The 25069-nt window shown below is 55.7% G+C and overlaps 13 protein-coding genes across 13 annotated transcripts; 8 read left to right on the top strand and 5 right to left on the bottom strand.

Annotated features, from left to right (window-relative positions):
- Positions 1–917: 917 nt before the first annotated feature.
- VTJ04DRAFT_9411 (uncharacterized protein) lies at positions 918–1744 on the bottom strand (the record flags this gene model as incomplete). The annotated part of the gene is made up of 2 exons (XM_069367956.1): positions 918–1364; positions 1427–1744. 2 exons carry the CDS (start codon positions 1742–1744, stop codon positions 918–920), a joined length of 765 nt encoding a protein of 254 aa, XP_069216232.1.
- A 599-nt stretch (positions 1745–2343) lies between these two features.
- Positions 2344–3517, top strand: VTJ04DRAFT_9410 (uncharacterized protein; the record flags this gene model as incomplete). The annotated part of the gene is made up of 3 exons (XM_069367955.1): positions 2344–2409; positions 2514–3079; positions 3139–3517. The coding sequence occupies 3 exons, from the start codon at positions 2344–2346 to the stop codon at positions 3515–3517; spliced, it is 1011 nt and encodes a 336-aa protein (XP_069216231.1).
- Positions 3518–4428: 911 nt separating this feature from the next.
- On the bottom strand, positions 4429–5309 carry VTJ04DRAFT_9409 (uncharacterized protein; the record flags this gene model as incomplete). The annotated part of the gene is made up of 2 exons (XM_069367953.1): positions 4429–4510; positions 4612–5309. 2 exons carry the CDS (start codon positions 5307–5309, stop codon positions 4429–4431), a joined length of 780 nt encoding a protein of 259 aa, XP_069216230.1.
- Positions 5310–5336: 27 nt separating this feature from the next.
- Positions 5337–5677, bottom strand: VTJ04DRAFT_9408 (uncharacterized protein; the record flags this gene model as incomplete). The annotated part of the gene is made up of 2 exons (XM_069367952.1): positions 5337–5410; positions 5479–5677. The coding sequence occupies 2 exons, from the start codon at positions 5675–5677 to the stop codon at positions 5337–5339; spliced, it is 273 nt and encodes a 90-aa protein (XP_069216229.1).
- An 843-nt stretch (positions 5678–6520) lies between these two features.
- On the top strand, positions 6521–8174 carry VTJ04DRAFT_9407 (uncharacterized protein; the record flags this gene model as incomplete). The annotated part of the gene is made up of 6 exons (XM_069367951.1): positions 6521–6543; positions 6612–6625; positions 6797–6837; positions 6891–7273; positions 7336–7734; positions 7790–8174. 6 exons carry the CDS (start codon positions 6521–6523, stop codon positions 8172–8174), a joined length of 1245 nt encoding a protein of 414 aa, XP_069216228.1.
- A 378-nt stretch (positions 8175–8552) lies between these two features.
- On the top strand, positions 8553–10161 carry VTJ04DRAFT_9406 (uncharacterized protein; the record flags this gene model as incomplete). The annotated part of the gene is made up of 2 exons (XM_069367950.1): positions 8553–8682; positions 8741–10161. 2 exons carry the CDS (start codon positions 8553–8555, stop codon positions 10159–10161), a joined length of 1551 nt encoding a protein of 516 aa, XP_069216227.1.
- A 3125-nt stretch (positions 10162–13286) lies between these two features.
- On the top strand, positions 13287–14171 carry VTJ04DRAFT_9405 (uncharacterized protein; the record flags this gene model as incomplete). The annotated part of the gene is made up of 1 exon (XM_069367949.1): positions 13287–14171. One exon carries the CDS (start codon positions 13287–13289, stop codon positions 14169–14171), a length of 885 nt encoding a protein of 294 aa, XP_069216226.1.
- A 1215-nt stretch (positions 14172–15386) lies between these two features.
- On the top strand, positions 15387–16505 carry VTJ04DRAFT_9404 (uncharacterized protein; the record flags this gene model as incomplete). Its single annotated transcript, XM_069367948.1, has 2 exons — positions 15387–15405; positions 15853–16505. 2 exons carry the CDS (start codon positions 15387–15389, stop codon positions 16503–16505), a joined length of 672 nt encoding a protein of 223 aa, XP_069216225.1.
- Positions 16506–17488: 983 nt separating this feature from the next.
- On the top strand, positions 17489–17837 carry VTJ04DRAFT_9403 (uncharacterized protein; the record flags this gene model as incomplete). The annotated part of the gene is made up of 2 exons (XM_069367947.1): positions 17489–17496; positions 17612–17837. 2 exons carry the CDS (start codon positions 17489–17491, stop codon positions 17835–17837), a joined length of 234 nt encoding a protein of 77 aa, XP_069216224.1.
- A 21-nt stretch (positions 17838–17858) lies between these two features.
- Positions 17859–21374, top strand: VTJ04DRAFT_9402 (uncharacterized protein; the record flags this gene model as incomplete). The annotated part of the gene is made up of 1 exon (XM_069367946.1): positions 17859–21374. One exon carries the CDS (start codon positions 17859–17861, stop codon positions 21372–21374), a length of 3516 nt encoding a protein of 1171 aa, XP_069216223.1.
- A 336-nt stretch (positions 21375–21710) lies between these two features.
- VTJ04DRAFT_9401 (uncharacterized protein) lies at positions 21711–22025 on the bottom strand (the record flags this gene model as incomplete). The annotated part of the gene is made up of 1 exon (XM_069367945.1): positions 21711–22025. One exon carries the CDS (start codon positions 22023–22025, stop codon positions 21711–21713), a length of 315 nt encoding a protein of 104 aa, XP_069216222.1.
- Positions 22026–22389: 364 nt separating this feature from the next.
- VTJ04DRAFT_9400 (uncharacterized protein) lies at positions 22390–23643 on the bottom strand (the record flags this gene model as incomplete). The annotated part of the gene is made up of 1 exon (XM_069367944.1): positions 22390–23643. The coding sequence occupies one exon, from the start codon at positions 23641–23643 to the stop codon at positions 22390–22392; it is 1254 nt and encodes a 417-aa protein (XP_069216221.1).
- A 914-nt stretch (positions 23644–24557) lies between these two features.
- On the top strand, positions 24558–25054 carry VTJ04DRAFT_9399 (uncharacterized protein; the record flags this gene model as incomplete). The annotated part of the gene is made up of 2 exons (XM_069367941.1): positions 24558–24662; positions 24926–25054. The coding sequence occupies 2 exons, from the start codon at positions 24558–24560 to the stop codon at positions 25052–25054; spliced, it is 234 nt and encodes a 77-aa protein (XP_069216220.1).
- Between the last annotated feature and the right edge of the window lie 15 nt (positions 25055–25069).

The following is a 25069-nucleotide window of genomic DNA, read 5'->3' as shown; positions in this document are numbered from 1 at the left end:
TGGGAATAGTCGCTAAGCGTGTGGGAGTCAATGCAGTTTACTCATAGGTACCGGGACTTGTAAAAAATAGAGCGGCTAGGGCGAAACATGGATATATAGGTGTGTTGTCGAGGAACTCGGAGGAGATTGTGTGAAAGTACCTTGTAATTGTAAGACTTAAATTGAGGAGGAACTCTGGGTCTCGCTGGTTCAGGCACGAGACGTCTGCGTTAGACCTTTGGGAGGAGCTTCCATATGCCTTCAAGGAACGTTTCTCCGACTTTGAGTTTCCGTCTCGTCCGGGCCTTCAGCTGAGTCTCGTCAGGGAGGTGTCAGAATGTACATACGAATGCTCGTGATCACGGGCACACCTGGCTTTGCTCAGTCCGTCCGAAGACGAGTTGGTTGGCGGCAAAAGCTTACTCATATCAACACCCGGAGCGAAGACATTTTCCTCTTCCTGGGTTTGTCACCGTGGAAGACAAAATGGAAACCATCAGATCATTACCGCCAACCCCCAGCAACATAGGTATGCATTAAGTTGGTTGAGTTTCGCTCAGGTTATACGCCCAGAGTTTACCCGACCGTTTCTTGTGGGATATCATCATCCCAGAATCTTATCTATCCCCATTTTTCTCGGTGGCGCTTTTTCCGCATTTCATATGCTAGACACTGCGTGATATCGACATCATGAGAGGAGCAATACACAAAGTTTGAGACCCCCGCAACACGAAAAACGCCAGGCCACCTATGGTCCCCAAAGATCCCTTTTTCCGTTTTGTTCGGAGCGCCCGCGGCTATATCCCAGAAAGTGGTGATGGTGGTCGTAGTAGTAGTACACGGGGATAGAGTTCGACTCGGTCCCCCGAAAATCAAGTCATTTTTGTTTCGCTGAAGGCATGATTCAAAGAAAGTGAAGAGGCATGGCCACCAAGACCTTATTTGTTCTTGACGACGCCGACCTTGGCCGGACGCAGGATACGACCGTTGAGCTTGAAGCCCTTCTGCTGAACGTGCATGACGGTGTTGTGCTCCTTGTCGGGCATTGGGGTCATGAAGGTGGCCTCGTGCTCGTTGGGGTTGAAGGGCTCGCCCTGGGGATCGAAGCGCTCCAGACCGTGCTTCTTCAAGGTTTGCATCAAGATGGACTCGGTCATCTTGAGACCTTCGTACAGGTTGATCAGGTCCTGAGTGCACTCGTCGGGCTGCTCCGACGGCTTGAGCCTCTCAGGCGGCACGGTTGACAGCGCCCGCTCGAAGTTGTCGACCGACTCGACCAAGTCCTTGGCGAAGTTCTGAATCGCAAAGTCTCGCGCAGCCTTCATTTCGCGCTGTGTCCGTTCCTGCAGGTTGCGGAAGTCGGCAATGGAACGGAGAAACCGGTCCTAGAAACACAAGTATTAGCAGGGGTGTGCTAACGACCTGGTAGTTATGCGAATGATTTTACCTTGAGATCCCGAACCTCGGCCTCCTTCTGCTCTAGTTGCTTTTTCAAAGTCTCCAGAGGATCGGCCTCTCCCTCTTTCTTCCCCTCCTCAGCAGCATTAGCCTTCTCGGCCTCGGTGCCATTGTTTTGGCTGGCCTCGCCCTCCTTCTTGGTAGCATCAACGTCGGAGCTGTACCACCTTGTCCTCAAGATGACCGGTCGTGTGGCCGCGACGGGCTTTTGGAATGGTTGTGTGCGGCGGAAAGCTTGCCTCTGGGTGCTGAGCCTGGCAATTGCGCCGAGGCCGCGCGACGCCGCTGAGATGCCCTGACGAAGCATTTTGGCAGATAGGCGAATGCCTGTTCAGATGTACGGGGTCACAGAACAAGAACAATGAGGCGCGAAGAAAAGGTATGAAGAGGCAATCTGCCGATCACCCGAGCTTTGGTTGTTTTTTTGGGTGTTTCCTCTGGGTGGTCTGCTCTAGAAATTTTATGGGGGGCGATGCAGAGCCGGCTTGGCCGAGCTCAGAGTTACAGGCGGATCATTGACGGCCCGCCGATTTGCTCGGAGACCCGGACAGAGGCACAAGACGAGAGAAAAAGTGATGAGAGCCGAGCCCGGTGTTTGTCATGCCAAGACATGCCAAGACCCGGTCTTTGCAGAGGTCCGCCCAAGACCAGCCCAGCTCGGATTCGCGGGGTGTGTGGGTCCCAGCGTCCGAGCCTGCGGCTGCGGCTTCCAGGTTGCTGGTCCCTGCAGCGCAACTTTACGACTTACGCGGTAATGGATACCGTCACCGCGAACTTGGTTTTGATCTTCCCATCAACAACCAACAACGATCAATCATCTCGACCTCCCCTTCGCTCATCCACCCATCTTCCTTGCGCGACCACACGTCAGCCCATCTCTGATACGCGCGGACTATTGGAGCCACCATGGAATATGATCCAATGATCATGGATGACGCCGAGGCATTAGGCCCGGTCGTCAAAATCTCCCAAGTACGCCCATCGCCGGACGTCTGTTCTATCAGGCGCCAGCTTTCTTGCTTGTCGCGTGGCTCTGAGAGCATTGCCTGATCTAACTCTCGCGTCCATGCTGCTAGGCAGACTCAGTGCGCGTCAAATGGGAGCTCTCCAACGTCGACATCTCCTTCGCCAACTCGCTTCGGCGCGTCATGCTGGCCGAAATCCCAACAATAGCCATCGACCTGGTTGAGATCGAAGAAAACAGCTCTGTCCTCGCCGATGAATTCATCGCCCACCGCCTAGGCCTCATCCCGCTCAACGCTGAGGGTGTCGATTCCCTGCTCTATTCGCGGGACTGCGATTGCGACGGCCACTGCGAACACTGCAGCGTGCGATTGACACTACATGCTAAGTGCACCGGCGATGAGAACATGCACGTCTTTGCGCGCGACCTGGTTCCGACGGGCGACCGCATCAACCAGGTCCTGGGCACCCCGATCATCACCGATTCTGAGGGGCTCGGCCCTCTGATCCTCAAGCTCCGCCCAGGCCAGGAGATCAAACTGGAATGTATCGCCAAGAAGGGGATCGCGAAGGAACACGCGAAATGGGCACCCTCAGCCGCCATCGGCTTCGAGTACGATCCGCACAACAAGCTGCACCATCTCGACCTCTGGTACGAGTCTGATCCGAAGGCTGAATGGTAAGATATCTCCTCTTCTTCGCCATACAATCACCCAATCTAACTTCTTAATCCTCCAGGCCACCGAGCGAGTACGCTGCTTGGGAAGAGCCCCCGCAAGAAGGCGAACCCTTCGACTACGACGCAGTTCCGAACCGGTTCTACTTCAACGTCGAAACTGCCGGTCCCCTCCCCCCGGATGTCATTATCAGCGAGGGCATCAAGGTCCTGCAGCAAAAGCTTGCTGGGTTGATCCATGAGTTGGCTGACGAGGGAAGCGGTGCCAACGGCGGGCCCCGTAGTCCAGAGTATGGTGCTGGTGCGGCCATGGACGGTTTCAATGGCGGCTATACAACGCCATTTGGGAATGCCGCGGGGAATCAGAGCGCCTGGGGTGGCGCTGGAGGAACAACACCTTATGGCACCACGCCGTACGGCGCCGGAGCGAGTTGGTCGTGATGATGGGTTCGGGCTTGATGGTCGCAAGGGGATCGGGCGATCGGGCATTGCGAAGAGACAGGATGGGGCTGCTCAGTCCTTGGTCTTGCCGCAACATTGCCTAGGCTTCGATGACCTTGGCTTCTCCGCGGTCGAGGGAGAAGTTCGGGGGGAAATAAGGTTGGGGTTTAATTATCAGGTACTTTGCCACTCTGAGGGCAGGACCATATTTGCTACCATCCAAACACTAATCCATCATTAGCAACCACGGTTGGTTGTGCTGCGCGCTAGCCGTTGAGGGGAATCAAGATACCTGGCTCGAGGCGCTTCCCGCGTACTCGGGATGGCCCGAGGCTACGCAGAAGCTGGAGGAGGAGAGATGGGAACGTCGCTCGGGTTTGTCCCCTACATCACAACACTAAGAGCTATATGCGGAGAATTTGCGATTTGTTTCTGTGGCACAAGAAAAGTGGAAATCTATGTATGTCGCACGCTTCTGAGTGTATCAAAACATCAGGGTATAGACTTGGCAAGATGAAAGCAGATAGAAAAGAAAAACATGAACAAAGCAAATCCCGGGAGGGTTGCCACATGAGAGAGTAACCTTTCTTGTGTCTTTAAGTGCCTCCTGTTCTTCCTGTCACCACCACAGTACTTGACAAACGAAAATGCCACAAAATGCAACTCCTGTGTATCCCGAATCAACGCCTTGTAGGTAAACAACACATGATGTAAGCCAGTCCCTAGTACCCAACCTCACTCTCCTGGTCTTTTTCCACACCTTTTTCTAGGGGCAAACAACCGAAGAGAAAAGCAACTACTGAAGTCTCCGATGGTCTATCATGTCTTGTCAATGTTAGGCCTTGGTGTCGCTTTTTTTTTTTTATGAAGTCGTCTAGTCATTTTAGGTATGTATTGACAGGGGCGAATCTTCATTCCGGCTCTGGCACGCCGTGGATCTTCCGGTAGACCTTGCGGTGAGATTCTAGGAAGACGAACGTGCAAATGGTTTGCCTGTTTCCCCGGTGTCAGTTTCAGCATGTCAGAGCCTCGGAGCCCAGAAGAACATTGTCCATGGAACCGGACTCGGAGAGTTGAGCAGGAGGAGAACTTACGGCCCAAGCCTCAAAAAGCTGGGCACCCAGCCCTTAAACATCCACCGCATCCCCTCTTTGGCATACACCTCCTTCAGAACCCCGATGACCCCATGATCCCCTGACGAGGACATGACTCTTGTCTTGATCACGTCAATCGGGCTGGTCACTGTAGCGGCCACCACGCCAGCAAGGAAGCTTGCAGTGAAGTGCGTCGCCATGTTGTCATGCATGGGCGTCAACCGCAACAGCGTGCGCTTGAACACGTCATAACTCGCTAGCTGCGACGCCGTCATGGCGATGGCGCGGCCGCTATTAGGCCAGACGCCGCGGAACAGGCTTCCCACGCCCTCCTCGCGGACCATGCGCACCAGTCCGTCAAGGGCATGGGCGTAGTTGCGCCGCTGAGCCGGAGGAAGAGACGCGTCGTGTTGCATGCGCACGTTAATTACGTCGGCCGCGTTGCCGGCGATGCCGCCAATGAAACCCGAGGCCGAAGCCATGGCGATGAGAACTCCCATCGAGGGGGCCTTGGGTTTGCCCGTCGCGGGGTCAATGTGTCGCGGCGCAAAGCGGGACTTGAGTTCCTCGTAGATGCCAAATCGGGTGGTGGAGTAGGTTAGCTGGCGGAGGAGAGAGGCTGAGAGCCCGCTGTACAGCCCCCGTAGGCCGTTGTGCTTGACGACATGCATAAATGTGCCGGTCATGGTTTTAGGCATGTCGCCGGTGCGGGTTTGCAGGCGAACCTAGACGAAGTAAGAGGAATGATTAATAGCTGTTTGGCTGGACTCAGGGGGTAGAGAAGGGCTGCAAACCTTGACTGTAGGCGACGCGGTTAGTTGTGAGACTATGCATTGGCAACGAGAAAGGGGACAAAGGATGACATACCAAGGTCAAGAGGATGGGTCACACAGGCTGCCATGCTACTCGCGCTGCCTCCGAACCAGAAGGGGTAGTGTATTATTTGCTTCTTGGAGGCAGCTGAGGCCACAGCGTGGTTATCTGCCTGCTGTGGCCTCGTGGCCGAGGCTGTCGGCGAGGAGGCCGAAGCGGCGACAACGGGCACGGAGGTTTTGGTGGCCTGCATTGTTCGGTGCAGGAAGAGGTGTGGAGGATTATGAATGCATCCCGTGGTCGATGGTCGAGAGGGGATAATTCCCAAGCGAGTGGCTGACTATCACAAGGCTGTGATAGTAGTTGGAGAGCAATTGCTTACATACAAAGTCGCGGAAAATCCATCCGTGGCTGCGTGGAGGAGGGCCGGGGCGGATATCGGTCGAAAAGGTCGAAATGGCCGAAAGAGCGAGAGAACGGCGTCTTTGTGTTTTAAGTCTTGGCGTTGGTTCGACGACAGCCATGTCCCTGGTTCCTTTCCTGGCCGGGGTCCATATCGACGTCAGCCCCGCGGCTATCGGCGTCTTTATCGCAAGCCCCAGCGATATCGGGCACCCAACGGCCCGTTATCTTGTCCGGACCTCAGCTCCGGATCTGAATTTCTTCTGCCGGTTGCACCGCACGGGACAAGGTACACGGTACTTCATAGTACTTGACTCACAGCGATCCTTGGCATGTAGACCACACGAAATGGATTTGAGGACCTGAATTCTGTAGCCATGTGAAGAATGCAGAAAATGCCTATCAAAGCTTGTTACGAAAAGTCGCAAGTCGTAGTCTGGATCAGAGTCGAGACTGCAACTTGATCAACCTCGATGTCACTGTCGCGGAAGCGACTTGGAAATTGTGTGGGGCATGCTCCGACTGCAACCGGCGGCCCAAGAACAAGCAGAAACTTTTTGGCCGACCTCGACGAGTCACACATACATATCATCCGACCGGGACCTTGCTCGTTCAACCTTTTTCCGCCCCTCTCCCAGCTCCAGCTTGCTTTTCCTCTTTGCACTCCATCGCCTGGTTTCCCACAGCCGTCACAATGTCCAAGGGCCGCGTTTGTCTGTAAGTCGTGGCTTTCGTGTGGCCGCTCAGGAGGGGTTGTGACTAACACTGATACCACCTTCACACAGCGCCTACTCCGGAGGTATGACATGATTCTTCCAGCCCCAATTCCCACCTAAGGACTGCTGCGGACTGCTTCGTGCCTGTAATGGACCGCTGTGCTCCCATAGTCCTCAATGTCCAGCATCTAGCTCTTGCATCGACCCAGAGACAGCAGCAACACAGAAAACAGAACTGACTTGCTGCCCAACAGGTCTTGACACCTCCACCATTTTGAAATGGCTCATCCTTGAGGTCAGCAGAACATACCGCTTCCCATACCCCCTCTCAACTGACAATTATCTCAGGGCTACACTGTCGTCTGCTTCCTCGCCAACGTCGGCCAGGAAGAGGACTGGGCCGCCGTCGAAAAGAAGGCCCTGGCTCTCGGTGCCGAGCGTATGGTCATCGAAGATCTCCAGCGCGAGTTCGTCGAGGAGATTGTCTTCCGCGCCATCCAATGCAACGCCATCTACGAGGACCGCTACCTGCTGGGCACTTCGCTAGCCCGCCCCATCATCGCCCGCGCCCAGGTCCGTGTGGCCGAGCAGTACAATTGCGACTACGTCAGCCACGGCTGCACCGGCAAGGGCAATGACCAAGTTCGCTTTGAGCTCGCTTTCAAGGCCTGCAACCCCAAGTTGAAGGTCATTGCCCCTTGGAGGCTGCCCGAGTTTATCCAGAAGTTCCAGTATGTGCCCATATTCCTAGGAATGACGGACATGTGGAGCGTTTAACTGACCTGACCATCAGGGGCCGTGCCGACCTTCTCAAGTTCGCCGCCGAGAACAACATTCCCGTTTCGTCGACCCCCAAGGCTCCTTGGAGCATGGATGACAACCTTGTCCACTGCTCGTATGAGGCCGGCGTCCTCGAGGACCCGGATCACACCCCGCCCAAGGAGCTTTGGACCCGGACCGTTGACCCGACCGATGCTCCCGACAAGCCATACAACTTCACCATCCACTTCGAGAAGGGTATCCCCGTCAAGGTGGTGACCCCTGATGGCGAGGCCACCGACTCTGTCGAGCTGTTCAAGCTCCTCAACAAGATAGGCCACGACAATGGCGTCGGCCGCATCGACATTGTCGAGAACCGCTTCATTGGCCTGAAGAGCCGTGGCTGCTACGACACCCCTGGTCTGACCATTGCGTAAGTAGACACGACTTTGACAGTATATATCGGCGTTGATGCTGATGATTGGCAGCCGCCTCGCCCACATTGACCTCGAGGGTCTCGTTATGGACTCCAAAGTGCGCAAGCTGCGCGACCAATTCATCACGATTGAGTGGTCACATTGTTTGTACAACGGCATGTACTTCTCGCCAGAGCGCGAGTTCCTTGAGAACTCCATCATCTTCTCGCAGAAGCACGTCACCGGTGAGGTGCGCATGTCCGTGTACAAGGGCGCCGCCTACGTGCTGGGTCGCAAGAGCGATGCCAGCAACCTGTACTCCCAGGAAGACGCGTCCATGGACTCCCTCAGCACATTCTCGCCAATGGATACCACAGGTTTCATTGCCATCCAGGGCATCCGCCTCGAGAAGTATGGTCTCCAAAAGATCAAGGACGGCGAGCCGCTCACCAAATAAGCAGGTGGTTGTGTGGGTGGAAGGATAGAGAAAAGAAAAATAAAAGCCGGCTGTCTGTTTTTGACTCAAGAGGTGATATTATTTTGTAAATTCCAGTGTGTTTAATTCAACCGGGCTGATGGTCGTCATGTCGTCGTGCTCAGTGTTGTGAGACCGAATCCCGTCACCACCTCAGTGTGGGCTGGGAAAGAGTCATCCACGGACGAGAGGACCTGGTTGAGAACCTCTTGGGCCAGCCAATTGGCCAATCGGGAGCCGCAAGAGGACGGCCCCACCTACCCGAGCCCCACCAAGATTTTGAATGGGCGGGTTCCGTCTTTTGTCCCAGCTCTCCGAGCTCCGAGCTCCGATCTCCTCCGTAAGCTTTCCGACTTCAAAATGGCCGGGCCACGGTGTATTTCGGGCGTCCTTCGGCTACAAGCCGCTGGACGGTCAAGCCTGGCCCTTCTTTTGGGACAGAGAGCCGCCTACCCCTCCCTGCGGCATTGGCGGGCAGCCTACTCATCAGGTTAGCAACACCGCCGACGTCCAAGGTCTGAGCGGACTGGCTGACCACAAATACACAGCGGCCGCCCCGGCCCCTAGTTCGCGTCCGTCAACAACGAACCGGCCCGAGACGGTCGAAATCAATGGAAAAACCTACACCACCGACGACTGGTTCAATGTGTCCCCCACCGTCCTCTCCTTGACCTCCCGCAAACTACACCTCCAGAAAGATCACCCTGTCTCCATCACCCGGAAGATTATCGAGTCCGTTTTCCCAAGCCCCACGTACCGCTACTACAACTCATTCGACCCTGTTGTCTCAACCTACGAGAACTTCGACTCCCTCGGCTTCCCGCCTGACCACCCCGGCCGTGCCCGCACCGATACCTACTACATCAACCAAACCACGCTCTTGCGAACTCACACCAGCGCCCACGAGGCAGAGCTCTTCCGCACCAACACCAGCGGGGGGTACTTGATCAGCGCTGATGTTTACCGCCGGGATGAAATCGATCGGAGCCACTACCCTGTCTTCCACCAGATGGAGGGCGCACGGGTGTGGGACCGCCGCAAGGTCCCTGGCGGGGATATCGCCGCCGCGGTGTTGGATGACCTCAAGAAGCTGCCGGAGCATAACATGAACGTGGAAGACCCGAATCCGCCATTTCATCCGGAACGCAACCCAAGACAAGAGGAGCATCATTCCCCATTGGAAACTGCCGCCGTGGCGGCGCACTTGAAGAGGTCGCTGGAGCTGATGGTGGGCGAGATCTTCACGCGTGTGAAGGCCGCGGCCGCAGCTGCCAAGGCAGAAAAGGCCGGAGCAACCTCTTCCCAAGCAGCAGGCGAAGCTGCTGAAGCCGTCGCATCCGCGGAGCCCCTCCGCGTCCGCTGGGTCGAGACCTACTTTCCCTTCACATCCCCCAGCTGGGAGCTCGAGGTCTTTTACCAAGGTGACTGGCTGGAAGTCCTAGGCTGTGGCGTCTCGCAGCAATCTCTGCACATCAACGCCGGTGTGCCGACCCAGATGGGCTGGGCATTCGGCATTGGCCTGGAGCGCGTCGCCATGCTGTTATTCCAGATCCCCGACATCCGGCTCTTCTGGTCGCGCGATGAGAGGTTCCTCAGCCAGTTCCGTGGGGTTGAAGACGACCTGAGCAAACTGCGGCCCTTTGTGCCGTTTAGCAAGTACCCAGCTTGCTACAAGGACGTGTCGTTCTGGCTGAGGAGCTCGTCCAGCGCCGCCGGCGGTGGTCAAGGGGGGGCGGGCGATTGGCACGAGAATGACCTCATGGAAGTGGTCAGGGACGCGGCGGGGGATTGCGTGGAGGATGTGAGGCTGGTGGACCAGTTCACGCATCCCAAGACGGGGAGGAGAAGTTTATGTTATCGCATCAACTACAGGAGCTTGGAGAAGACTCTGACTAATGCTGAGACGAATGAGATGCATAAGAAGGTTGTGGAGGGGCTGGTGGAGAGATTGGGGGTAGAGATTAGGTAGTGGCGATTGTTGTGGACAAAGCCCTCGGTGCTGTTGCCGCTGCTGGGCTATGGACAGCTCCGATGTGATTAAAGGGAGAGACGGCGGAGGCGGAGCTCGAGGGTACAATCTATGGGAGTTCGAGGGTGCGTGCCTCTGGCTGTCCCCGACACCCAACCAACCGGTTCTAGCTACCGACGGAGTCCACACCACTACCTCACGGTAGCGCTCAGCCATGTTCGCCCAGATGGTACGTACCCTACATCTGGCATGTTCCATACCGGCAGATGCGCAAGCGGTACATACGGCCGATCGTGGGGATGGGTATTCTGGTAGCGATGCCTATGGAGGTGGCTTGTACAAAAGTTGGTCGGTTCTCTGATAGAGATGGCTGGGCTGAACTAAGGAAGAACACGGATCCGAGTCTGTACAATATAGGTAAACACGACGATATGACTCTCCTCAACACTTTCATGCTCCCGCGTCATCGCCGGTCGGTTGGCTCCTACAGGAGGCCTTCCGGTCCCATCCATTGCGGTTCCAATAGTTTGGAGGGCTGTGCAAACTTGTGGGGTAGATTACATGATGCGGAAACAGCCTTGGGTGGCGTACAAAGGGAGAATCGTCTCGACCTGGATTTGCGGAGCCGTCCCGTGCTCGGCTACGATATCGGCCTGTTCATGATGATAGTAAGGGTATTTCAACGTCAACCAAGTCTTTGGGCTGGGGATTTGTTCGATTCCATAAGTACGTATTATCAAGGGTGGCTGAGGTGAGCCGGGGTGCTCACCACCACCCCGGCGCTGGAGCATTCCGACTCTCAATTCTCTGACAGAAGCAACCTGACCATCCGGGCTCTTCAATGATCCAAAGGTTGACAGTGAGTGAGTTAGTTGGCGGCTCTTGAGAGAAGGCGTGGGCACTTGCAGGAAAGAATAACACAAGAAGGCCTCGCAAGCACCCGCTGTTAGTGCAGGTCAGAATTTTGTATGTAAATTCGATACTGTCGACTGCCTGGTACTGCTCTTGACAGTTGGGGAATGAGGTAAAGGAAGTTTCTTTGAGTTCTTGCCTGGCGGAGCACTGAAACGCCAAACTGCCCGGGGAGCAAACCAGGTGGCTGGATAGCTGGCTGAGTGGATGGCTGTCTCCCAACGAGGGCCCCGTTTGAGGCTGCCATAATGACGTGACACAAGGACAGCTAACTCACCACCTGCCTATACGGCCGAGAGTGACTGCGGCGTCGATGCATGCATCATGCAATATGATTTGCATTAGGTATCTTTCAGGTTTTATTAGTAAGTGTCAAGACAGACTTACTCTGTGGGGGATGTTTACATGGACACACTCTGGTGCACAGACCAACTTTTCCCCAAATATCAGATGAATGACTTCTATCAGGCTGCAGGGAGTTCAGCGAAATAAACATCAGGCAGCCTGTGGAGGATCCTGCTCGTATCAACAACGGATTGACGGGAGGTGGACATCAGACCAGACTGGATGACATCCATTTGGCTTGGCCGAGGCCCAAATCCAGGTCAGCACTCAGTTCAATGACCAGCGGAAATGTGATGGACGACACAGCCAAATTCGTGACCACCTGACCTCCAAGTTGATGACGGTGTGAGATGTCAGTCCATCGGGGCTTGGAAGTTGTTTCCACGTGTGTTAAACTCGTCGGAGACCGGGAAGTCAGGTTCCCGTCTGCGCCACGGCCGCGCAACCGACGGAAGCTGGTACGGTCCGCAGCAGGGCTTATACTCAGAGCGGCGAGATTGCCATGAGGCTCTAGCACGGTGGGTAGGGGGCGCGAAGCGTGTTCTTGCTAAGTAGTAGTATTTCTTGTTGTCTGCCACTTGCGCGTAGAAGTTTGCGCAATATCTCCCAGACGGGACTTGGGGGAGGCGCAATGAGCTTGAAAACGCCCCCTGTGTCTACCCAGAGGCGCTGTTGAAACAAATCTGTGTCTGTGGGCAACCTTGCACGGCTAATCTTACCATTGCTGTGGGCAGTGGGACAACGTGTACGACTCGGATAGTGCTGTTGCTACGATGCGACGCCCCAAATGCGAGATTGCGCTGGTATTTCGCAGGCACGTGTTTGAGACAGGTTAAGCTTCTTTGCTCCAGCGGGCGAGATATCCATGTGGCTGTGCAGATCACTTCGCAACAGAGGGCTAGTCGCGAGCAGGCCGCGGCTCGCGACTCTAACAGCGACGGTATGACTTGGAGGCCTGGAGTGACGACGACTACTGAAGCAGACTGGGTGCTGGATTGTAACTTGGAATCGGGTTTCCGCTTTGGGGAGGTTGGATCTGTGGTCCCGTTCTTGACGCCCGGGCCCGGCCCTGGCCCGGGTTCGATTCCATCTGCTTCATCAGTTCATTCGACGACGGGAGAGACCGACAACGACTGGCTAGGAAGAGCCCGGCTCGCGTTGCCTTGCAGTTCCGTTGCGTTTCCATGTGTCGTGGCAAGTTTGAACGCAGGAACTATCGGAGGTAAACCTGGAGCTTTAGGTCTTGCTTTGACAGACAACCTATCAGGCAGGTCCCAATCACCAACAGAGCAGGCAATTTCACTCGGAAACGATCTATGAGTAGGTCCAAAGACGGAAGACGGGGGCCTCCGTAAGCACCTTGCTGAGCGTCCGTTAAAGCCACCGAGGCCTCTTTGACTTTTTGGGTTTTTGCCAAGTCCCATGAACATCCTTGGGGAAGGCTCAGCCTCTCAGGGGCGTTTCTGGCGGTTTCTGGTGGGCCTTCGTGATCCCCGACCCGGGCACAGCGCACACGGCACGCCAGGGTGTGTCCGGATGGGGCATCCAAGGCGTGGATTGGTGGAGCCCGTTTGCTCACCCCGCCACACCCGACCTCCCACATCCCCGACCCTCCAGGTTCTTAGGTCATCATCCCTCTGCACTTCAAATACTGCCGCCGGCCGCACTTCTGCTTACAACAACACATCTTTCCCCAAGAACCCATCCTCTTCCACCAGAAGCCCCAATTTATCTAACCAACAGCCGACCACGACCAGGCTATCCGCTCACAGGATCTTTCGGGCTTATCGAGCAATTGGAGTTCCGTCATCTCAGCGAACTCCGTAATCGACCTTCTGACCCATCCTCTTCGTTGGCATTTCGACATCATGGAGCAATTACCACGCACCGATCTTCCGCTCCGTGCGGCCGAGCAGAACCAAACCGTTGATTTGCAACAACAGTCGCCACAGACTCCCTCATCACCGGTCATGACACCGTGCCTCTCACGGTCCTCGACTGCCAGCAGCCACCGGTCACGCAAGTCCAATCTCAGCCTGGACTTGTCCAATCTCCCACCTGTCTACAAGCCAACCCCTCCTTGCAATACCCTTCTCTTCACCAACCTTCAGACCCGCGACGTCTTCGCCCCGGACAATCTGCAGCAGATTCGCGAGTTGATCGAGCGGACCGCGCGCATCTACTCCTTCTCACCGCTCAAATCTTTCGCTCGCATTGTCGTCGCCTTTTACTCTACCGAGGATGCCATCGCGGTTCGCGGCATCTGGGATGGCGAAAACATCCTTGGCAACCACTGCCGGGTTTACTTCGGCCAGCCCACCGTTATTGGCGCCCAGCCGAACAACCAACTTGCCCTCCCCGACGCGGGCAAGCTCTTCTTCATCTCGCCGCCTCCGAGCCCGCCCGCGGGTTGGCAGCAGAAGATGGAGGATGCGCCGAACAAGATGGTGCATGCCGAAGACCTGGCCGAGGCCCTTGCGAAGCTGCGCCAGGAGCAGGACCCCAACGGCCCCGACGCGTCTGGCGCATCGCCGATTTCCCCGGCCGCGAGCACCACGGCTCCGCGCCGGAGCCGCAGCTCGACGCTCGTGTTTCAGCCTGCCAAGGAGAATGGGGCTAGCCCGGACCTTCCGTGTGTTATTATCGATGACATGACGGATGAGCCCGAAGACGTGAGCCCCATCCCGGCTGCGATCCCGCCTAAGATCCTTCACACGGCAAGGCCACCTATTGAGTTGATGCATGATGCGTGAAGGGTGAGGGGGCGAATGTGGGGTCAATTTCTCAGCATTTTCCTTTCATATTCATACATGGGCACGGGGTATGGGTTGGCGGTCAGGAGGTTCGGCGTTGGTGGTCTTCATCTTGAGAGCATTTGCCTTTTCGCACTTTCGTATGTACTTTGATCACCAGGTGGTTGGTGGGCGAGTCAAGAGGGGTATGATGGAAGATTATTTGGCGCTTGGGAGTTCACGAAAATGTGGAACGGCGATCACCGACAGATGGCGGTGAGCTTAGATAGCTTCAACACATTTTACGCAATACATAGAGAACATCCAACCATGCTGCAGCAGAGCATCACCTTGTTCAGTTGAACATGTTGTGAAACACAATCCCTCACAGTCTAGGGTGTACGACTGGGAGGAAATCTCCGAAAAGGTTCAACGTTCCTTGGTTTCCTCCGCCAATGACCTGAACTCCGACCCTACGCGCTATTGAGGTACGTTGTACCTGATTTCTGGTCGCTTCCAACGCTAGGTTGACATGTTATCCGATTTTCCACCAGCGTTTCACCAAGCCCTTGCACCCCCAGTCGAATACCCTACGCCGGGCAAGTGTTGCCGATGCATCGTGCCATCAGATTAGTACGTAGCAGATCGACTAAACACATATGAAACGTGTTTCGTAGTTGTCAGCGCAGCCCACAAATTCACAGATTTGCGAACTGTCTCGATCACATGAGGGGTGGCATTGACAAAGCCACCCGGGAGACGCAGATCCGTAGAGTGATTTGGCGGCAATGGGCTGATCTTCTTCTGCACAAGAGATGGGTCTGGAATGGGTGGTGGTGACTTGAGCGTAGAGCAGGTGACGGCTAGTCCTGAGATTGGATGGGATGGGTTATCGAGGACATACATAAGCTGGACACCGAGGCAGGGATCTTCGGAAGTCTATTTGGGTGTTCGTCAATACGAGTGAGATACGGCCCTTCGAGTCCTCGAATGCTTCAGGAGGAACAAGAACTGCAGAAGAGTATGAAATACTGGTGGTATAGGCTAGTTGGGATCTTGATATCTCATCTCATCCCGAGTTGTTTCTGAGTTGTCTTCCATCATACGCATAAGACTTGCTCAGAAGCTCTTTGGTTATAGGCTCTCGTCACAGGCCTCAAGCGCCGACTATTGCTGACAAGCATTCAATTCCACGGACAACCACAACAGTAAGACTTAACATGGCGCACTTAAATCATGGATGCTGTTCCCCCAGGTAGGTCATAAGTTGTTGTGGCCAAGTGCCCGTGGCTGGAGGGAAATGAAGGTCGGTACGTTACCGTATTGGTAAGAATTGCAGCCCGCTGCGGGGTGGGTCCCTCAGGTGGGTCAGGCCCCGCGTAGAAACGGCCCGGAGCACTTCGTAGAGCCCCAAAATTTCTTCTTTCATGGCAATCTTGACGTCTTCAGCATCTCCAACAAACCCATCCACCGATCAATTCCACCATCCTCACCATGGCTTGCACTTGTCGGACAGCGGCACTGCGGATCTTTGTTCGATCCATTACCCAAATTCAAGTCCCTCTCCCCGCCAGAACAAGAATCACGCAAACATCTCCTACCCTTGTTGCACAAGCTCGTCGCATCGCTGGGTCCAGGACAACACCACTCTGTCTGTCTTCGTCACGGGCATTACACACATCATGTCCTCGGAATGTCGCAGAAGATGAGACTCCTCCTGCCGCCACCACCGAGATCACCGAGGGGGTCACGGAAAGGAAAACCGAGGACGTCAACAACCAAGCCAGCGAAGGCTCCAAACCACCAGTCCGACGGCTAAAGAAGAACGAGAAGAATAAAGCAAAGGAGACTTGGTCAGAAACCTTTGAAGAGGAGGAGGAGGACGACAGCTACGACTTCGAGCGGCCCAAGCCAAAGAAACAGAAAGAACCTTGGATGATCCAAAAAGAAGCCCTCAAAAAGAAGTTCCCTGAAGGGTGGAACCCCCGGAAACGACTGTCACCCGACGCCCTGATCGGAATTCGGATGCTGCACAAGCAATTCCCGGAGGAGTACACGACGGAGGTGCTGGCGCAAAAGTTTGAGGTGTCGCCGGAGGCGATCCGGCGTATCCTCAAGTCCAAATGGGTTCCGACCCCGGAAGAGGAGGAGGACCGACAACGTCGCTGGTTCAACCGCGGCAAGAAGGTCTGGGAGCACTGGGCCGCGCTGGGGAAGAAGCCGCCCCGTAAGTGGCGCGCCGAGGGTATCGTGCGGGATCCGATTTGGAATGAACCGAGGGGTCCCAACCAAAAAGACAAGGAGGAGAGGGCGGAAGCGCAGAGGAGGTTGGCGAGGGCAATGATTACGGGGTGAGTCTCAGGGATCTCAGTTTGCCAGTGTCAGACGGCATGTCGACTTGGGTGTATGGATTCTTGAAATATCAAATGATGCTTCGTCGGTTCCTAGGCGTACATCCATGGCCGTGGATACAGCCTGCTGTCTTCCATATGCTCTGTATCACTCCCATATTATCGAGCTCTCCATTGGATTTCTTCCTCAATGATCCATGTACTTAATAGCAGCAGGTTTACATATCGGTACCTACTCCGAAACGAGCGGCATTGCCCTGGGGATAGTTCTATCTGGTTGGCACTCGTCATGAAGACAACCATCTCGGACGATGTTCGCTCGCCGCTCAATGCAACGCTGCGGCTCACCTCCGACAAGGTTAGTTATCCCGTGGCCGCCGCGCAGCCGACAAGGGCCAAGACTATACCGCGAACAAAACGCTGTAAAGATACGTTGAACCAGGTACACTACGGAGTACGGTGTAAGTATCTTAGGATGTTGTGGTACTCAGGTACGCAGTGCATGTCCATTTCCAGAGTTTCACTCGTGCTGTCATCGCGATGAGCTCACAACTCCACCGATCCACGGCAACCGCCACAACATTCATCACACTTCCTCCCACGGGAACAGGATCGCCGGCTGAACTGTGGCCTGGCGTTTGATTGGCCATCCCCGGCATGGTGGGCTGTCGAAGTGGCCAAAACCGGGTTAGCGCAATGCTCTGGTCCCAGCACCCAAAGCTCACCCCTGCTTGCTGCCCGCCGCTCCTTTTGCCCATCCAGCGGAGAATGAGATGGGGAATTCATCAACCGCCAAACAACCACACAGGGCCCATTGTTTTTTTCTTCAGGCACAGATTGTGCCTGACTTCAGGTAGAGACACTCGGATTCTGGGCTGCGCGATGCCCATGTCCTACGCTTCCTGACCTTCATTCCTTCCACTATTTCCTATCTCTCTGCGTTGGCCCAATTGATCTTATCGCCGCCAGCGCATCTCTCCCGCGTTCATGTCACTGTAAGCTGATTTCACCTCCGCGTCTTTTGTGCCCGGCGCATCTCTCCAAACACAAGCAAAAAGCAACAAACTCCAGAAACCCTCAACCCCAATATCTCTCTGACCTCCTTTGTAGCGTTTCCATTGGGCCTTACTACATCGTCTGCCCTCGTTCCTTCTTTCGGAGAGCGGGCGAAATCTATCTGGTCGACGTGCCCACCCTCCGACTTCTTTTCGTTGCGCTCTTTCGTCTCAATCGTTACACTGCGACGTTTCCCGCCGATGCCCCTACGCCACTGCGCAAGCACCCGAATCTGTCCTTCTGCCTCCTCCGTCGCCGAACTCGCATACACTCCTTGTAACGACGTCCATGGCGAAGAGCGATGGCATCGACTCCCTCGAACCGACCTAAACTTACACCGTCAAACTCTCCCTTCATCCCTTCTCGCCCAAGCCGGACCCAGGCTCGGTCCCGCGACCCGTGCCTCTCTCTTCAACGCGTCGTAGGGACGACCTGCAACTCCCCTACCGGCTTTGATACTGTCGCCTCGTCCTTTGCCTACATTGCTGGTGGCGCTGTCGTAGTCGTCGATGTTGCTGGAGAGCACTATACACAGCGCTTCTTCCGCGCCAGGCCAAATGCTGTCCCTCTCCTGGCCTCTTCCCCCACCACAAACCCCTCTTCCACACCCCTCGCGACCCCGAAACCTACCGAAACCAGAACCAGGGCCGCCGCTTCACCGAGGGATTCTCTCTACCCATCTGCGGATTGGGCTGACTCTCCTTCCGGCAAGACCTGGACCAGTCGCGAGCGTATCAAAGCCGCGACCTGCTTGGCCCTCAGTGCCGATGGACGGTACCTAGCTGTTGGCGAGACGGGCTACGCCCCTCGCGTCCTCATTTTTAACCTCCAAGATGTCTCGTCTGATGTACCTTTGGTTTCCATCAGTGAGCATACCTTTGGCGTCAAGGCCGTGGCTTGGTCGCCCGATACCAAGTATCTCGCGTCCTTGGGTGCCACCAACGATGGCTTCCTCTACCTGTGGAAGATCGAACCCCGGACCGGAGCCGCGAAACTGTTCCAGCAGAACCGTTGCACCTCGACCGTGAAGGGGATGGTCTGGATGGGCAACAGCCTGTTGACTTTGGGTGTCCGCCACGTCAAGTTGTGGCGTGTTGATGAAGGCCAGGACCCTTCGTCGACTAAATCCAAGTTCTCGGGCGATCCGCCGCCACCGACATCGCAAACACAGAAGCCCTTACCAGGGAGGAACATCTTGCTTGGGCCCCTTCTCGAGACCACCTTTTCCTGCGCCCTGTCCGTATCCGACGAGAAGGCAATTATTTGCTCCGAGTCGGGCTGCGTGTGTCTGCTGGACGATACCAACAGGCAAATGAGACTCGTCAAGGCTTTTGAGGTTGATTTTGCCATCACCTGCATCGCCAGGCGCGGTGAGAATGTCTACCTTGGAGGCCGGGATGGTCAGATTTCCGTCATCAGCCTCACCAGCATTCTGGCCTGTGCCTCGGAACCGCCGATTCGTACGTCTCGGATGGCCGTGGGGCTGGTCAGCATGGGCTTTTTAGACAGCAATCTCGTTACCATCGATGCCAAACGATCCATTGATATCTGGAGCCCAGAGTATTTGCCCGGGAGTCCCGAAGAAGATGAAGCACACATGACCCTTCCGGGTCTTGGTGACCCGGTTCTTGGAATACAGCCGTTGCCAGCGTTTCGAGGCCCGGGTGCCAGGTTTTTCACTTGGTCCGGAACCGGGAGGATAACCACCTGGGACCTGAACGGCATGGTCCACTCGTCCTTGGACATACCCGTCGAGCAAATCGACCCGCCCTCCGAGTCCGCGACCGTCAACCAAGTTGTCGTGGTGAAAGCCACTAATGACGGTAGTCTCTTTTTCGCAGGAGATAAACTGGGCGTCCTCCGTTTTGTTGAGGCGTCCACGGGAGAATCCCTTCTCTCGCCGAAAGCTCATTCTTCCAATGTCGAAGACATCAGCGTTCACGAGGGCAAGACGAGGTTTCTTGTAGCGTCATGCGGCAAAGACCGCACCGTCCAACTCTTCCATCGCACGTCAACCGGCATGTTTGAGCATGTCCAGACGCTTGAGTTCACTGCCAAGGTGGTGCAGGTGCTCATTCCCGCCCAAGATAAGATCATGACGTGCTCACTTGACCGCACGCTGCAAGTTCACGACGTGGTAAGCAAGGAGGGCGAGCCAGACATCATCGCAGCGCTTCCCTCGAGGGTTATCTCGCTTCGCGCCTCTCCGTCCTCCATGGTGGTCACCCCAGACGAGAAGGTGGCATTCGTTGCCCTGCTTGACCGCTCTGTCTGCCAGTTCGAACTGTCGAGTGGGCGACTTGTCAGCTCATTCAAGTGCAGCGATGAAATTGGGCAAGACTCGGTTGTGCTCGAGTCTCTGACCTACGGCCAGCCGGGTTCCGGCGACGTGTCTTTCCTTTTGGGCCTTTCCAACACGGACAAATCGGTCCGCATCTACGATGCCCAAGTCGGCTGCTTTATCGACCGCGAGTGGGGACATACGGAGGCAATTAACGGTGTTGTGCTGATCGACGACGAGACCTGTGGCAGGAGGATCGTCAGCGTTGGCGAGGATGGCACCATTATGATCTGGACGATGGAAGTTCAGGATTCCGGATCCTTGCCCAGAGTGCGGGAACCTTCCCCTGAAAAGACATCCCAACCAGCTGCGACACGCCCACCGCTTCGACGTGTCCTTTCCAAAGCCGAACTTGCTGAGTTCCAACGCCCAGGTTCCTCCTCGGCGGGCGGCGCAAACCAGACCCCAGGACGCCGCTCCCCCCCTCGCACCGCCAGCCGCCGCCCTTCCAAATTCCACCTCAACGTTTCCTCCTCCGTTCGCACCCCGACTGCCGCCGACAAACAACACCAGCAACCTCCACATCAGCAAGATCCCTCCCAAACCTCCCCGACCAGCGCCACCGCTATCGAGGACACGCCATCCCGCCGCGGTTCCTCGGACGACAGCCCACCGCCGAGCAGTCCCCGCACCCGCTCAAAACTTCACCGTCGCTCCTCTATCCCTGCGTTGGGCGAAACCCCGTCGAACACCGTTAAAACCCGGAAATCCGGCTCAGGCCATCACCGCAGCAGCGGGGTGGGCAGCACCGGGGTCGGTGGAGGTAGCGGGTATCCGTTCGGTAGTCTCAGTATGGCAACCGAACAAACCTGCCGCCAGCTGCGCGCGTTTCGCAGGAAACTTGCAGCCTCGTCCGATCCCATTCATGCAGATGTGCATGCCCAGTTGGACGCCGAGCTTAGATTGACGGCGGCATTGTTGGGAGAGAAGGCGATTAGGAGTCGGATTGGGGGCGGGTCTGCTGGTGGTTCGAGTGGGAAGTCGGGGAGAAGGGACCGGTCGCGGAACCCGTCCGATCAATGCGATCAGGAGAAGAAGGGCGCGCAGCAGGAGCAGGAGCAGGAGCAAGAGCGGTCCCAGACCCAGGCCCAGCAAAACCAGCGCCACCCGCAGCTGACCGAGGCCCTCCTCAGTGACCTTCTCGACCAGTACAGCGAACGTCTCGTCAGCTTGTTGGATGAAAAACTCCGCATGCGGATGAGCGTGAGCGAAGAGGACGGGTTCAACCTGAGGAATCGGGCAGGCCGTCGGCAGAGGCCCATCAGTACCGTCAGTACTGCGGTCGACGTTGATGTGGGGGACGGAGACCGCGAAGCATCCTCAAGCGATGGAGCAGGCAGCGGGTTGGAGTCCGCCACGCCTTCGATTTCGGTCTCGGTATCGAGATCGGGGTCAGTTTCTTTGGATGCCGATGCCGATGCCGATGTGGAGGAGAGCACCGTTTGTGAAGAACCTGAGTCCTACCTTGACGCGTAGCGACGACCACCATATCGTTTGGTTGGGGAGGGGGAAAGGAACCTATGATACCCATTACATCGCTGTTTTGTTTATTTTCCTTGTTTCGACATTTCGGCTTCTTGTACTACACACGGTTTTTACATTCTTTGCATACTCTGTACTATAGGCCACATGGTTTGCGGTCTGCATTTCTCGGCGCTGGGGTTCCTTTCTTTTACTCTCTTGGTCGCTCCCTTGGCCTTTCCTTGCTTTGTTATTTTATCTCTTATCTGTTGTTCACACGACTACAACCTCGTCAACACTTAACCATTTATCCTCGCTTGGTGTTCTTCCTGGCCACTATCACAAGCCAGCTCAGAAGTGAAAGGACCGAGCAAGGAAAGGATGCCGATAAAAGGCCAGGTGCGGAATGGCACCAGAACCAGTTGGAGCAAAGGAGATTCGGCGGTACATACAGGGGACTTGTCTTTGGCTTTGGTCGGATCGAGGAATATTAGGCGTTGGCTTGGATGGATAGGTGAGACACAGATGGAATGGATTGTGTCCAAGATCCTTGGTGCTGGGGTGACATTGGAAGCGGGCGGGATAAAACGGGTGTGTCAGGGGCGGATGGCCCAGTACGGCCAGTTTTGGGTTTCTTGCCGCTTTGACGGCCTTGTTTTTGTTCATTGGTTGCCTGGGCACATGGCCTCCTCCGGGCTTAGAGGACTCTGTGGAAGCGTGATACCTTTAGAACAAGACTTTGCTTACTAGTAATACAGTGGTGTGCTTGTGAACGTGGCTTGGTTGCCCTGAGCTCTACGTCAAAACATCAAATCTAAGTTGTCAGTGCTGCGATTTTGCTCTGCGAGGAAGCCGGCTGAGAAAGGTGGTATCTATATTGCTTCATCAACCAACGCTAGGTTCGCTTGCTAACAAGATGTATCGAGGAATTTCCCGTGTCCCTATAACCTCCTGTACACCGTACCATAACTCTTATTTGTCCCCTTTAAGAAAGGGGCATCAGGCGGCCCTCAAATCAACCCCCATGAACCTACTTCCCCTGATCTTGGGAATTGCTCGCCCCATCACCGTCACCACCACTGCCCTGTCTTTCCGCTTGTTTCGTGGCCGCCCTTAGCCTTCTCTCAGCTGCTAGAGCCCGCCGTTCCCGTTCGCTCAACACCACGCCCTCCCCACCACCACCACGTGCCTCGTTACTACTGCTCTCATTATTACTCTCGGGATTCCCGCCTAGCACAAATGTACCACCAATCCAGCCTCCGTGATCCTGCACCTCTCCGTCCTCCTCATCGTTTCTCTCCTCGTCTCCACGCGGAGGTGGCTGGTAGTATTCCTCACCTCCAACCGTCCTACCCGCATTCCCCCAATAGTCCGCCTTCTCCACCTCTCTCTCCAACTCCTTACAGAGCGCCCAAAACTTGCTATCGTGCTCCGAATACACGTTGTGCGTCAACTCGTGACACAGCGTCCGCCGCACGCCCTTGTAGTCCCTCCACCCGTCGTAGGCGTCAGTGCGCAAGCGGAGCTCAATGACTTGTCCCTTGTTCCTGTTCAAACCCAAGATGCGGGTGACGCTGCTCCCGTCGCGCGAGGCGGAGGTGTTGGCGGCCGGGTCCATCTCGGTGAGCAAGCCGACGCGGAATCGGTGCTGGCGCATGACGGTGCGGATTCCCGGGTCGGAGGCCAGGCGCTGGAGGATGGAGCGGGCATGGTCTGCATTGGGGAGATGGGGAAGGGGGCGTATGGACTGGAAGGTGTACTCTTCATCAGATGAAGAAGAGAAGCCTCCTCGGAGGGAGGAGGTAGGTACGTGCTTGGGTTGGACGGCATGGCGGCGTTGGTGAGCGAGGGCACGCTGCCGACGGGAGCGCCAGAGCATTGCAGCCTCGCGCTGGGCTTGGAGGATGTTGAGGGCTTGAGTTGCGGGGGCCATGAAGCGGATAGTGGTCTGGTGCAGGGCGGAAAGGGGGAAGTTGGCGTCGGCGGCAGGCGTGTAGATAGGCTTGAGGGGGGCTCCCGAGGCGGCACGGCTGCTTGCCTTGGGCCGCTTTTCGGGAAGGGCTTTGGCCTTGGACCAGTCATATCCAGGGAACTGAATTGAGAGGGCAAAGATGAGGTCCTCGAAGGTGTCTTCGGGCGAGAAAGTCCACGTGTGATTGTGCTGTTCGGGGGGGAACTTGATGGTGATTTCAATGGTGGGTTGTTCTTGGTCCTCGAGAGGAGAGACCTCCTCGGACTGCAAGGCCGGAGTTGGCGCTGCTGTGGCCACTTCTGCAATATCCATGGCGCTGTCTGACGTGGCGATGCTGGGATAAAGAGGCAGAGTGAAGATGCAGCTTATTGATGAACCACACAGAATGTCGCTGCTGGAGTTGATACGTGGGTTGTTGATGTGGGAGGACACACAGGTTTAAGCGCTTAACTTTAGGTAGGTGCCGGGTAAAGTACCAGAGCTTAGATCGATGGAGAGGAAATAAAGGTGTGAGGTTGAAGAGTTGAAGACGGAGAATGGGATAAGATGCCTCGCCCCGATGGTCGAGGAAGGTTCGAGCAGGAACTGGTTTGTAAGACGTCCACGTGCTTTGTCATCCAAGGCTGACAGCCTCGCGGGCTCGAGGCAGCGCGGCAGGGGCGGGCAGCCGTCCGACCTCGCGGCGCCGGGCGGTTGTGGGTCCGTAAAGTTACGCTATGTTACATTACACATGACGCCCGCCTCGTGCGTGGCCCAGAAACACGGCGGTGTGAAGCAATCAGGTGAACAATCCTCAACAAGCCCATCTCAAATCCAAAACAACCATCCTCACTGCATGTTTCAACAACAGGCATGGTATGTTGAAGTTCTCTCCTGTGTAAGGTATGTAGTTGCTGTCTGTCAGCAAAAGTTGGAAACACGATCAGAAGCATGTCGCGAATAAGCCATCATTCCGTCCCATCATCATAACATCCGAGGCTCATCTCAGGTGGTCAACCACCGTCAGAGTGTGCTGTCTCGGAGCTGACATCATCCTCATCATTTCGTACAGAGCCTTGTGTTGGATCGTATGGACATACTTACGTAGTTATCCCCGAGTCTTTTGTTGCTGTCCAATTTTGTGTCATGCGCTGGTTTCAGCATCATGCGGCGCACAGCAGTCATAAAACTGTCGTTGGACAACCCTCCAACGCTCCAGACAGCATCTCGGCGTCATTCAATGACGCATGGTCTGCATGGTCAACACAAGCTTTTGGCGCCGTTTTGATGCCAGGAACCGGTTTAGTGGCAGCCAAAACAGGAAATCCTCATTTCTGCAACAGGGGACTTGGGTCAGTCACCAGCACGAGATTGGCCAGGGAGTCGTGTGTGGGTCCGGGGAATGGCGTTCTCGTGTCGCAGCTAACCGGGTTCGGACGTCCTAGTCCCTGATCCCTGAGCTGTTCCTCAAAAAACCCGTGTTTTCTAATTCAAAACCGCCTTCATCCCGTATTCTGTCGTTCCTTCAGCCTCCAACTCACTCAGCGTCATTTTTTTGGCTTTTTGTTTAGAAGGGACGTTTCGTCCCAACGGTCTTAATTCATACTCGTTTTAGACCCTTCCCGTCGCTCCTTTGGCTCGTTCGCTTTTTCAAACTTCACTTGGCACTCGTTGCCGTCCAGCCGACGCATCTCCCGTCGATTCAACGCTCCTGTCGACGTGCAGTGTCTACCAAAAACTATAATCTTGGGTGTATATC

The sequence above is a fragment of the Mycothermus thermophilus genome, assembly GCF_041956435.1.
Source record: "Mycothermus thermophilus strain CBS 625.91 unplaced genomic scaffold VTJ04scaffold_6, whole genome shotgun sequence".
Lineage (NCBI taxonomy): Eukaryota > Fungi > Ascomycota > Sordariomycetes > Sordariales > Chaetomiaceae > Mycothermus > Mycothermus thermophilus.
Note: the sequence above shows the minus strand (reverse complement) of the source record. Positions and strands in the feature narration are given on the sequence as shown.